Source organism: Acomys minous, assembly GCF_964271855.1.
Source record: "Acomys minous genome assembly, chromosome: 20".
Lineage (NCBI taxonomy): Eukaryota > Metazoa > Chordata > Mammalia > Rodentia > Muridae > Acomys > Acomys minous.
This window is the reverse complement of record NC_140502.1, coordinates 25,687,845-25,700,599: the sequence shown is the minus strand read 5'-3', so window position 1 is coordinate 25,700,599 and position 12,755 is coordinate 25,687,845. Positions and strand designations below refer to the sequence as shown.

The following is a 12,755-nucleotide window of genomic DNA, read 5'->3' as shown; positions in this document are numbered from 1 at the left end:
TCTGGGTGTTTCTACCGCAGCCGACTGAACATGCAAATAACCCTATGACCCAGTAATTACAAATTCCTGGAATAATGCACAGGGAGGTGCATACATGTACATTTTTATTATGACCGTAGCGGTAAGGTATGTAAAAGTCGGTCAGTAGCAGGATGGGTACAAGTGATGTTCTTTTTATTTTTATTTTCCACAAGTGATATTGTTATATGATGGAGTTCTATACAGAATAAAAATAAATGACCTTAAAAAATAATAAATAAATAAATAAACGCACCTTCTGCCACGTGCACTCATGACTCGGCTCAGAGGCGAGGCGTGAGGTAAGCAGTGTGTAACGGAACGTATGGTAAAGAACCCAACTGTACACAAAGGCTTAAAATGAGTAAAACCTAACTTACAAATGTCAGAAGTCCGAACTCCGGTTCAATTTGAAAAGGTAACAGCTAGTTTTTATCCCACGCGGACAAGGGGCATCTGTCAACGGTCTCTTACTGACTCACAAGGAAGGTGTGTACCGCGATTGAGAAACAAGCAAATTTGAGTATTTATAGAAGTTTATTTATCAGAGGTCAGTTTAGTCGGCTGTATCTGGTAACTAAAAAGAAAAAAAGAAAAAAAAAGCCTTTTTTTTATTTATTTATTTATTTATTTATTTATTTATTTATTTATTGTCATTTAATGGATCCAGTTGTATCTATGTGACAGGTTACCAAGTAGTGAATGGAAAGAACAGAACCTGAAGCCGCGTGGAGGTGGCGCATGCGCCTTTAACCCCAGCCCTCGGGAGGCAGAGGCAGGCGGATCGCTGTGAGTTCGAGGCCAGCCTGGTCTACAAAGAGAGTCCAGGACAGCCAAGGCTAACACGGAGAGACCCTGTCTTGAAAAAACAAAAAAGACTCGGCCTAGGAAGCTCGGCCCACTTCCAGCTACCGTCACAAGCTCCAGATCATCGGCTCTCAAGCCGCCCAGGCGGGTCCAGGTTATCCGTGGAAGTGGGTTCCCGCGCCAGGCACAGCTGAAGGAGGCGTCTTTCCCCAAGTCCACAGACACGGGTTTCGGTTTTGCCTGCAGAACGGGGCCATCTGGAGGAGAGAGCAGCCAAGGGTGGGATGAGCCCCTGACCCAGGATCTGCTTCTCCCAAATACTAGTGGGGTCGGGGCGGTGATGGTGGCGCACACCTTTAATCCCAGCACTCGGGAGGCAGAGGCAGGCGCATCGCTGTGAGTTCGAGGCCAGCCTGGTCTACAGAGCGAGTCCAGGACAAGCCAAGGCTACACAGAGAAACCCTGTCTTTAAAAAAAAAAAAATAACAGGGCTGGAGAGACGGCTCAGAGTTTCAGAGCACTGTCTGTTCTTCCAGAGGTCCTGAGTTCAATTCCCAGCAACCACATGGTGGCTCACAACCATCTATAATGAGATTTGGTGCCCTCTTGGGGCATGCACGTATTAAGTAAATAAATGTACAAAAACAAAACACACGCACACACAAATGACAACAACAACAAACAACAGAACATCAAAGTACTCAGTTCCAAGAAGAAGAAGAAGAAGAAGAAGAAGAAGAAGAAGAAGAAGAAGAAGAAGAAGAAAAAACAACTGCGGGGCGTGGTGGCACACACCTTTAATCCCGGCGCTTGGGAGGCAGAGGCAGGCCGAGTTTGGGGCCAGCCTGGTCTACATACTGAGTACTGGGCCAGCCAAGGTTACATAGTAGTGAGGCCCTGTATAAAACAAAAAAACCCTAATAAATAAGCCAGATAACGCGACAGCCTCCTCAGTGACTCCCCACGGCCTCTGCGTTGTGCGTCTTCTGGTGCGCGCTGAGGTTGGACTTGCAGCTGAAGGCCTTGCCGCACTCCCTGCAGCCGTGCGGCTTCTCCCCGGTGTGCGTCTTCTGGTGCCGGACGAGGTTCGATTTCCTGCTGAAGGCTTTCCCGCACTGGGGGCAGCCGTTGGCCTTCTCTCCGGTGTGGACGCGGTAGTGGACGGTGAGGATGGCCTTCTGCCGGAAGGACTTGCCGCAGTCGGCGCAGGCGTAGGGCTTCTCGCCGGTGTGGATGCGCTGGTGGAGGGTCAGGGTGGTCTTCTGGCAGAAGCGCTTGCCGCACTCGGCGCACGCGTAGGGCTTCTCGCCCGTGTGCGTCCTGCGGTGCACGGTGAGCGTGGTCTTCTGGATGAAGGCTTTGCCGCACTCGGCGCACCGGTGCGGCTTCTCCCCGGTGTGCGTCCTCTGGTGGTCCAGCAGGTAGGACTTCTTCCTGAAGGCGCTGCCGCACTGGGCGCAGCCGTAGGCTTTCTCGCCCGTGTGCGCCTTGCGGTGCCTGGTGAGGGTGGCCTTCTGCCGGAACGACTTGCCGCAGTCCGCGCACGGGTAGGGCCTCCCCTCCGCGTGCGTCCTCTCGTGCAGCGTCAGGGCCGTCTTCTGGCGGAAGGCTTTGGCGCACTGGCCGCACGCGTAGGGCTTCTCGCCCGTGTGGATCCGCTGGTGCTCGGTGAGGTAGGATTTCCTCCTGAAGCTGTTCCCGCAGTGGGGGCACCGAAAGGGCTTCTCCCCGGCCTGGGATGCGGGGTGGGGAACAAAAACCGGCTTCCCGCCAAGGAGCTGCTGGCTGTGCGCCTGGGGCCTCTTTTCAGGAAGATGCTCCGCGTGGGTCCCGAGGTGCGACCCTTCTAAAAAAGCCATTGGGTCGTCGCGGTAGCTGAGGGTTCTGTCTCCTCTCTGGCTTCTGCTGCGTGGGAACGCAGGTCCCGCCACGAGGAAGGGGCTGCCCCAGTCTCTCCACGCGAGCGGCTGCTCCGGGATCGGGATCTGCTGCTGCTGCTGCTGCTGCTGCTGGTGGTGGTGGTGAGCAAGCCCCGGTTTCAAACTCACGGCCCCCAGGTCTACTTGGTCACGGAGCATCCCTGCAGGGTGGGTTTTCTCACGGGTGGGACTCAGGCCGGGCTTCTTCCATTCCCTCCTCACGGGGCTCACATCCCCAGGAACGAATTCTGGGCCGTTTGTGCAAAGGTTCCCGTCAGACTTGTACTCAAAGAGTGTTTTGGAGACAATGTGGCTCTTGCCTACTGTCTCCCCGTGGAGACTGCTTCTCTCCTTAGTTAGTTCCTCGTGGTTGAAGATCACAACGGATTTAGGATTCTGGTCTCGGTAGTCTTTGAACTGTACCAAAACATCTTCATCTTCTAGAAAGGAATATAATTTAATTAGCAACACTTTGTGTATATGTGTATATATAAATTACACACACACACACACACACACACACACACACACACACAAAACCCATGATGTCTCATTATTGTGGTTTACAAAAATTATAAAATAAATTAACTTAAGCCGGGCTGTGGTGGCGCACGCCTTTATTCCCAGCACTCGGGAGGCAGAGGCAGGCGGATCGCTGTGAGTTCGAGGCCAGCCTGGTCTACAAAGCCAGTCCAGGACAGCCAGGGCTACACAGAGAGACCCTGTCTCAAAACAACAACAACAACAACAACAAAAGTGTTTACATCTATGACTTACCTAAATAGCTCTGACTTGGAAAAAGTCTCTCTGTCCACAACTCCTCCCCTTGTTCCAACCTGCGGATCATATCAGGTTTCGCCATATGAAGTCCTAATAATAAAGAAAAAAGAAAGGAAGGAAGGGGGTGCTGGAGAGATGGATCAGCGGCTAAGAGCACCGCCTGCTCTTCCAGAGGTCCTGAGTCCAATTCCCAGCGACCACATGGTGGCTCACAGCCATCTATAGTGAGATCTGGCGCCCTCTTCTGGCGAGTAGGTGTACAAGCCGAACACTGCAAACGTAAAATCTTTGGGGGGAACAAAAAGGAAGGAAAGAAAGAAAACTGAGACTTGTTTTAAGCTGTTGGGACTCCACACCACTGAGAAGGATACATCGTGGCAAATGGGGTACAAAATGAAGTCAATAGTCGGACGTTCTGGGGCTGAAGAGATGGCTCAGCAGTTAAAAACATGGGCTGCTCTTCCAGAGGACCCAGGTTCAATTCCCAGCACCCACAACCACCTGTAACTCCGGTTCTAAGGGATCCCACGCCCTCCTCTGGCCTTGGTAGGCATCAACCACACACGTGGTTCAAATACACACAACAACATCCATATAAGTTAAAAATAAAAATAAACCTTTACAAGATCTCATATTGGGTTGGACACAGAGGGCCATGCCTTTAATCCCAGCACTCAGGGGACAGAGGCAAGAAGGTCCCTGTGAATTCAAGGCCAGCCTGATCTGTACAGCAAGCCTCAGAACAGGCAGGATTACAGAGACCGTGTCTCAAAACAAAAACAAAAAACCATACATTCTACGAACGTATGATCTGGGCTGAGGAGGCGTCTCTTTGGCAATGTGCTTGCTGGTCACGCGTGAGGACCTGATTTTGGAATTCGTGGAAGGGCCTGAGTGACACTTACCCACAGAGATGAAGTGGCAATAGTTTTCCAGCATCACGTCCCTGTAGAGGGCCTTCTGGGCAGGGCCCAGGCGCTGCCACTCCTCCTGGGTGAAGTCCACGGTCACGTCCTTGAACGACACGGATCCCTGTAAGGGGAACACTGTGGCAGGTCACCCTGAAGTGACTGGACACGGGGAGCTAAACGCTGGGGTCGAGTCTGGCAGTGATCGGTGGCTGAACTAGCTTTAAAAATCCTGTCTTTTGGGCTGGAGAGTTGGCTCAGTTGTTAAGAGCACCGTCTGTTCTTCCAAAGGTCCCGGGTTCAATTCCCAGCACCCACGTGGCAGCTCACAACTGTCTGTAACTCCATGATCTGACACTCTCACACCAATGCACATAAATTTAAAAATTAAATAAAAATATTAAAAAAAAAAAAGAAAATCCTGTCTTTTTAAATAGATTTGTTGGGCTGGAGAGATGGCTCAGTGGTTAAGAGCGCTGCCTGCTCTCCCAGAGGTCCTGAGTTCAATTCCCAGCAACCACATGGTGCCTCACAGCCATCTCTTCTGGCCTGCAGGCAGAATGCTGTATACATAATAAATAAATAAATCTTTAAATAGATTTGTTTAGTTTGGGGTTGTGTGCTTGTGCTTACTTTATGTGTATAAATATTTGCCTGGACGCCGGGCGGTGGTGGCACATGCGCCTTTAATCCCAGAACCTGGGAGGCAGAGGCAGGGGGATCGCTGTGAGTTCGAGGCGAGCCTGGTCTATAAAGGGAGTCCTGGACAGCCAGGGCTACACAGAAAAACTCTGTCTCACAAAACAAAGCAACAACAACAACAAAAGTACTTGCCTGGATGCATTATGTGCACCGCAGGGTTGCAGTGCCTGAGGAGCACAGAAGGGAGCACAGAAAGGAGCACAGAAGGGAGCACCAAAGGGAGCACCGGGTTCTCTGGAACAGGAGTTTCCGGCTGCGGGTGCTGGGAACGGAGCCAAGTCCTCTGCACGAGCAGCCAACGCTCTTCCGCAGGAGGAGCAGCACTAAGCCCCCTGGGTCTCTCTATGTAGCTCTGGGTGCTCCCGACTGGCCCCTGCCTCTGCCCCTGAGTGCTGGGATTAAAGGCGGGAGCCACCATCCTGACATCAGCCACAGGGACTCTTTTGTTGTTGTTGTTGTTTTTTCGAGACAGGGTCTCTCTGTGTAGCCCTGGCTGTCCTGACTCACTTTGTAGACCAGGCTGGCCTCGAACTCACAGCGATCCTCCTGCCTCTGCCAACCGAGTGCTGGGATTAAAGGCGCTCGCCACAGCACCAGGTGCCACCGGTGCTCTTAATCACTGAAACACCTCTCTAGCCCCTTAATCGTGCTGTTTGTGCTACGCACACATACACACACCCACACATACATACACAGATACGATCACACTCATGTACTCTTTCTGAAAATATGTCCAGTAGTATTTACTTTTTATCTCATGTTAAAGATATAAGACCACACATTCTGTCCTGTGTGCAGTTCACTGACTGATGGACTAAAATGATAAAACCTTGATTCTGCTTGTGGAAAATATTTACTCAATAGGTATTAGAGACACAGTGAGGGGAGAATGCACACAAGGAAAAAAATGTTGTAATCTTAAATTTCACTGAAGATACAAACTTTTGTACTTAAAATAAATCTATATTGTAGGAATAAAGGGCACTAGGTTTTTAGGCCGGGCGGTGGTGGCACACACACCTTTAATCCCAGCACTTGGGAGGCAGAGGCAGGGGGATCGCTGTGAGTTCCAGGCCAGCCTGGTCTACAGAGCGAGTCCCAGGACATCCAGGACTACACAGAGAAACCAAGTGTCCAAAAACAAACTCAACCAAACAACCAAACAACCAAACAAAAAGATGGACATAGGAGACGAACAGCATAATGGATGTTTGTGAGCAACCGCCGTAAGTAGAAGGCAACGCCCGCTGAGGGCTCACGCTCACTGCGGCATTGGGTACCGGGGCTGAGTCGGTGGGGCAGGAGATGACGTGGGAAGGCACCGTCCTCCGATAGGGACCTAGGGACCCCGGCTTGGGAAGCGGATCCCAGGATGCAGGGCGCCAACGCAACGCTGCTAAGCAAATGTTCCTGTTCCCCCTCCTGCCCCCCAACGGAAAGAAAAAGAATCTCACCTCACCTTAGGCATGGCTTTGAGACTGGGGAGAGATGGGCCTCGTCGCCTGAGCTCCTCTTTCGGGCAAGGGAGGAGTCCTGTAAAGGCAAAGACGGGGGTGAGGGGGTGGGGGGGGGTGGGCATGAGGAGCCTAGGAGACAACGCTCAAGTTAGATCTCTTGGGAAAGCGCCATCAGCTCCTGCACACACAGCCAGGTGGTGGCAGTGGTGGCGCACACCTGTAATCCCAGCACTCGGGAGGCAGAGGCAGGTGGATCACTGTGAGTTTGAGGCCAGTCTGGTCTACAAAGCGAGTCCAGGACAGCCGAGGCTACACAGAGAGACCTTGTCTCAAAAACAAACAAATAAATCGGCACGCACTCCCACTGTTCCCGCTCATGCCTACCCTGAGGCCTCTTCCAAAGCCCAGGACCCGTGAGGGAGGGTGGAAGTGCACAAGTCCTGCTTTCTCTCTCCAAAACCCGAAGCGCAGTCCCCCGCTGAGCTAGGGTGGATTCTGAGGACCCAGCTGCAGCTTGCAGATGCACCAGGACTTGGTTTTGTTCTTTGTTTTTTCACACCCTTCAGCTTCCCACGGAGCACAGTTTACTGCGCAGGTGTCTGGGCTTGTGGCTCAGGGGTGCAGCACCCACTAGCATGAGCGAGACTCCGGGGACGATGGCCTCAGCACTGCCTGAGCCAACACTGAACGTGACGTCAGTTCCCAAGCCCTGATGACCACGGGTGAGAAGCTTTTAATCTTTATCTGTCCTATAATGTAGTTTAAAGGTATATATCTCAGCCTGGAGAGATGGCTCAGAGGTTAAGAGCACCGGCTGCTCTTCCAGAGGTCCTGAGTTCAGTTCCCAGCAACCACATGGTGGCTCACAGCCATCTATAGTGAGATCTGGCGCCCTCTTCTGGCCTGCAGGCGTACACGCAGGCAGAGCACTGTGTACATAATAATAAATAAATCTTTTTTAAAAGGGTCTACATCTCTTATTGTGATAAGCTTCCTTTAGTGAGTTTACATTTCCCCCTTTTGTAGCGACATCTGGTTTCGTTACACCTTTGCTGTGGGCTTCTGTTTTCTAATTTGCTGACACCGTTTTCTGGTTTCCCCCTGGTTTTCTATCACTGGACATAATCTCGGGTCCTATTTTCTGTTTAAGATGCAATGAATTTTGGGAGCCAAATAACTTTCCAGAGTTTCTCTTATTCAGTTTTGCATGGTGAAACTGTCCTGTAACTGTAATTAGCTGTGTCTCACACGCTATAAATCAGTGTCCCCCAACTAAGAGCAAGGGCCATCCTCATCACGTATGGTATTTATTTCTACATATGCTTCAAAAGACCTGACCAAAAAACAAAAACAAACAAACAACCTGATCATATGTTACATTTCTCCATGGCTTGAAAACATCTGTATTTTCTACTTTCTTTTTCATCGCCTTATTGATTTACTCGTATGACACTATTTAAGAGGCGTAGTCGAAGTCAAATGTGGTGGCGCACGCCTTTAATCCCAGCACTCGGGAGGCAGAGGCAGGTGGATGCTGTGAGTTCGAGGCCAGCCTGGTCTACAAAGCGAGTCCAGGACAGCCAAGGATACACAGAGAGACCCTGTCTCGAAAAACCAGGAAAAGAAAAGAAAAAAAAAAGAAAAAGAAAAAGAAAATAGAGCCGGGGAAACTGCGGGAACCCTAAGACCAAGATCCCATCATGCATCTTCCATACATTCAAGGAGATCGCAATCCCCCCCCTCACCCCACTCCACCCCCCTCAAATAAAAATCCACACTCAGGATTCGGGTCGCGGGAGCCAAACCCCAACACGCACCCCACACCCTCACATGCAACGCTCCCGCATCCCGGGGACCCGCTCCCAGCCACAGAAGCTTCCTGGCGCTTAAACCTCGCCAAGGACCCCCTGCGCCCCCGGGGTCACCCGCAGCCTTACACAGGGCCACGCCCACGGGCCACGCCCGAGGCCCTGCGCTATGGATGAGGGCAACACCCCAACAACACCCCCCACCCCAAATTACCCGGCCCGGCTCGGCCTCCCGGCTTCCTCCCCGGTCTCCCCATCTGGATTCGCCCTGGAGATCCGGAGCATCCGCGGCGATCCTCGGCCTCTTCCGACGCCCCAGTACCCGCAGCCTCATCCTCCCCGCCCCCCCCAATGCTCCCCCCTCCACCTCGGATCAGCCGTCTGCGCCTGCGCACGCCCGCCGGGGGTGGGGTGGGGTGGGGTGGGGGTGTGTTCGCTCTCCCAGGAGCCTCCGGGGCCGCCCGTTAGATGCTGCGCGCCCTGCCCGGCGCCCGGACCAAGGTTCCCTAGGCTAATGCCCGCGTTAGTCCCACACAGACCCCCAACCCCACCCCCGGGCGTGATGCTCGGTTTCGGGGTCACCCTCCTCTGGCTCTGTGGCTCGTCTGTGTGCAGAGTTGTGTGTGCCGGGTCCCAGTGGAAGCGGCGCTGCCGAGTTCCCCGGAGTCCCCGTCGTGTCCCCCAGCCCCCCAAACCCTTCAGCCGCCCCCCCAGCTCCCCCCACCCCACCCCAGGGCCTGTGTGACCGCCCTGTTGCCCGCGAGGGTCCCCGCGGGGGCGGTGGCTGCGTCGGGGTGACTGAACCCGGGGACCGGGCGGCTTGCGGTGATGTCAAAAGTCTGTGGCCAGTTGATCTTTGTGACAGCGCTATGCGCTGACCAAAGTGGGGTGGGATATGGTTTTGTTTTGTTTTGTTTTTTTAAAAGATTTGTTTATTTTATTTATTGCATATGGGTGCTTTATCTGCAGAAGAGGGTATCAGATCACATTATAGATGGTTGTGAGCCACCATGCGGTTGCTGGGAATTGAACTCAGGACCTCTGGAGGCGCAGGCAGCGCTCTTAACCACTGAGCCATCTCTCCAGCCCATGGTTTTATTTTTTTATTTATTTTTTTATTTTTTGACGGTTTTAGGCTGAAAAGTGCGAGGTGTGGCCTCTGTTGGGCTCTACACAGAAGTAGCTCTTTTAAGAAAGGAAACAATTCATTTAATTTTAAATTATGTGAGGGGGTCAGATACCCTGGAACTGGAGTTACAGACGGTTGATGAGCTGCCGTATAGGTGCTGGGAATTGAACTCGGGTCCTTTGGAAGACCAGACAGTGCTCTTAACCGCTGAGCCATCTCTCCAGCCCCCACAGAAGTGGCTGGTCATCGCTGTGCCCTCACCTGCCTTCTCGGGGTAAGAGCTGGAGATCTTAGATGGGAATTGCCACCAAAATCAAGCGTAAGTGAAGATGGGGGTACTGATTTGCCAAGAACAGGATTGCAACGATCGTTTTAGAAGTTCCGTGTTAATTATCAACTACTTTCCCAGTGGTTTGTATCCAGTATGATGTATTAATCGGTCATTCAACAGAAAAAGGACATGAAAAGCCGCACGGATTCGCTGGTTTGGACCAAACACTATTCCATCTGAAAGTGCCGTCTAGTCCCTATTGTATGATTTTCTTTTGAAGGAAAATCCTGCTGTCAAAAATGTGTCATTAGGGGCTGGAGAGATGGCTCAGAGGTTAAGAGCGCTCTCTGCTCTTCCAGAGGTCCTGAGTTCAGTTCCCAGCAACCACATGGTGGCTCACAGCCATCTATAGTGAGATCTGGTGCCCTCTTCTGGCCGGCAGGTGTACATGCAGGCAGAGGACTGTGTACATAATAGATAAATAAATAAATATTTTTTAAATAAATATTTTTTAAAAATTGTCATTAGGCTGGATGTGGTGGCACACGCCTTTAATCCCAGCACTCGGGAGGCAGAGGCAGGCGGATCGCTGTGAGTTCAAGGCCAGCCTGGTCTACAAAGCGAGTCCAGGACAACCAAGGCTACACAGAGAGACCCTGTCTCGAAAAACAAAAACAAACAAACATATATTTATTACATATACAATGTTCAGCCTGCATATGTGCCTGTCTGCCAGAAGAGGGCGCCAGATCTCACCATAGATGGTTATGAACCACCGTGTGGTTGCTGGGAACTGAACTCAGGACCTTGGGAAGAGCAGACAGAGCTCTTAACCTCTGAGCCATCTCCCCAGTCCAAGGTAAAGGTTCTTTAACTATATGCACAGGAAAGAATCTCAGGATGAGTCTGGGTGGAGCAACATTGGTAGGTTTAGTAAGCACTCAAGTGGAGGGTCATCTAGAGAAAGGGCAGTGTACAGTGCCAAGACACAGTGGGAGCTTTCTGAGAGACTCAGACACACGTTAGCCCTATTACATATGGCTGCACTATAGCCCTGTCAGTTCCCTCCCCCCCCCCCCCCCCCCCCGCTCTCTGCTTTGGTTTTTCGAGACAGGGTCTCTCTGTGTAGCCTTGGCTGTCCTGGACTCTCTCTGTAGACCAGGCTGGCCTGGAACTCACAGCAATCCTCCTGCCTCTGGCTGAGATTAAAGGTGTGCGCCACCATGCCCGGCCATTTCAGCTCTTATTTCTACCTCCTCCTCCTCCTCCTCCTCCTCTCAGTGGCTACAGCACTGAGTAAAATGACACTTACAGTCGTTACCTTTCTGTGGCTTTGATAAAACCATGAACAAGTCAGTTGACTGAGAGGAGACTTTATTTGGGGCTTACAGTTGCAGAGGCGGAGCAGAGGCGCAGCCACACACGGCAGGTGCAAGGGCGGGAACAGGGAGCCGAAAGCGCGGGTCTAGAATTGCAAGCACACCCGGGCTGGCCCCCTGCCCTCCTCCCCTCCCCCAACGACTCATTACATCTGCTCACCGCTTGGCTCTCTGCCGCTTCTCTCCCAAGCAAGGCAGCCAGCCTCTGTGCCTTTCTGAATAAATCTCTTGTGAGGTTTGTCGTAAGGTGTTACCTTCCCAACTGCCAGAATACCTTTCCGCTCAGAGGTGTAAGACATACATACACTAGGAGCCCTGTGGTGGTGGCGGCGCCTTTAATCCCAGCACTCGGGAGGCAGAGGCATGGCTGTGAGTTTGAGGCCAGCCTGGTCTACAAAGTGAGTCCGGGACAGCCAAGGCTACACAGAGAGACCCTGTCTAGAAAAACGAAGAGGAGGAGGATGAGGATGAGGATGAGGAGGAGGAGGAGGAGGAGGAGGAGGAGGAGGAGGAGGAGAAGAAAGAAGTGGGAGCAGTTGCAACTAGAAAGAGGGAAACGGCTATGTCGGAGGGACAGGGCTAAGGATGCTACTATTTTACAACAAATAGTTTCACCTGTTATACTGTGCAAGCAGTTGCCCTTCGCGGCCAGGAGGGGGCGCTGGTCTCCTTGGAGTTAGAGCTGCAGGTGATTATGAGCCGCTGAGCCAGCGCTGGGAACTGAACCTCTGCTAGAGCAGCCAGCGCTCTTAGCCACTGGGCATGCAGAAGCACACGCGGGCAGAATACTGCATAAACAATAAATAAACCTTACTTTTAAAAAAATCTTTATGGGGGCTGGAGAGACGGCTCAGAGGTTAAGAGCACTGACTGTTCTCCCAGAGGTCCTGAGTTCAATTCCCAGCAACCACGTGGTCTGTCTGTTGCCCTCTAGAATGTGACCTGGTGTCCTCTTCTGGCCTGCAGGTGTACATGCAGGCAGAGCACTGTTCACATAATAATAGATGAATTAAAAAAAAAATCTTTATGCTGCTGGGCGGTGGTGGCGCACGCCTTTAATCCCAGCACTCGGGAGGCAGAGGCAGGCAGATCGCTGTGAGTTCGAGGCCAGCCTGGTCTACAGAGCGAGTCCAGGACAGCCAAGGCTACACAGAGAGACCCTGTCTCGAAAAACTAAAAATAAGAAGAAGAAGGAGGAGGAGGAGGAGGAGAAGAAGAAGGAGAAGAAGAAGACGACTTACCCTAGGTACTGGGGAGCGAGCGGTGGACACCAGCCGCTCTGATATGTTAGTAGGCTGTTCAGTAGTCACCCGTTTGGCCCGGTTTTGGTTCCACAGAACCTCACAGCACATCTGCACACTGCTTTCCATGCTGTTACTCATGGTCACGACCCTAGGACTTCCGGTTACAAAAATCACAATTTGTGCCTCTTACTCCGGAACGCAATTTTCAGTTTCTATTCCCGCCTGACATCGTTGTGATACTGTGGCAATCGGTTTTAGAGTTCAACACCAGAGTCAGCTGCAACTCTCTGTTGCTACAAGCATGGGGACGCCCGGTGCCTTCTGGGAAATGTA

At 52.0% G+C, this 12,755-nt stretch overlaps 1 protein-coding gene across 8 annotated transcripts; it reads right to left on the bottom strand.

Moving 5' to 3' along the window:
• Positions 1 to 542: 542 nt before the first annotated feature.
• On the bottom strand, positions 543 to 12,731 carry ZNF382 (zinc finger protein 382). 8 transcript variants are annotated; one of them, XR_014777116.1, is made up of 6 exons: positions 8,614 to 8,896; positions 6,594 to 6,667; positions 4,430 to 4,556; positions 3,522 to 3,614; positions 1,621 to 3,184; positions 543 to 1,082 (listed from the first exon to the last, which is right to left on the bottom strand). XR_014777116.1 is itself a non-coding variant. In XM_084771208.1 (5 exons), the coding sequence occupies exons 3-5, from the start codon at positions 4,461 to 4,463 to the stop codon at positions 1,776 to 1,778; spliced, it is 1,536 nt and encodes a 511-aa protein (XP_084627334.1). In that variant the 5' UTR covers positions 4,464 to 4,556; positions 6,589 to 6,667; positions 12,420 to 12,731; the 3' UTR covers positions 543 to 1,775. The 8 variants fall into 8 exon arrangements, 7 of the variants coding, with proteins under 7 accessions (XP_084627334.1, XP_084627332.1, XP_084627333.1 ...); XM_084771208.1 differs by lacking the exon at positions 8,614 to 8,896 and adding an exon at positions 12,420 to 12,731 and having other exon boundaries at positions 543 to 3,184; positions 6,589 to 6,667; XM_084771206.1 differs by lacking the exon at positions 8,614 to 8,896 and adding an exon at positions 12,420 to 12,731 and having other exon boundaries at positions 543 to 3,184.
• Between the last annotated feature and the right edge of the window lie 24 nt (positions 12,732 to 12,755).

Coding starts and splice junctions, on each gene's coding strand:
- ZNF382 (XM_084771203.1), bottom strand. CDS start 8,656: ATGGGGAGACCGGGGAGGAAGCCGGGAGGCCGAGCCGGGCCGG. Junction 6,668..8,613: donor GGGAGGCCGAGCCGGGCCGG/GTAATTTGGGGT, acceptor TTGCCTTTACAG/GACTCCTCCCTTGCCCGAAA. Junction 4,557..6,593: donor GTCTCAAAGCCATGCCTAAG/GTGAGGTGAGAT, acceptor TTCCCCTTACAG/GGATCCGTGTCGTTCAAGGA.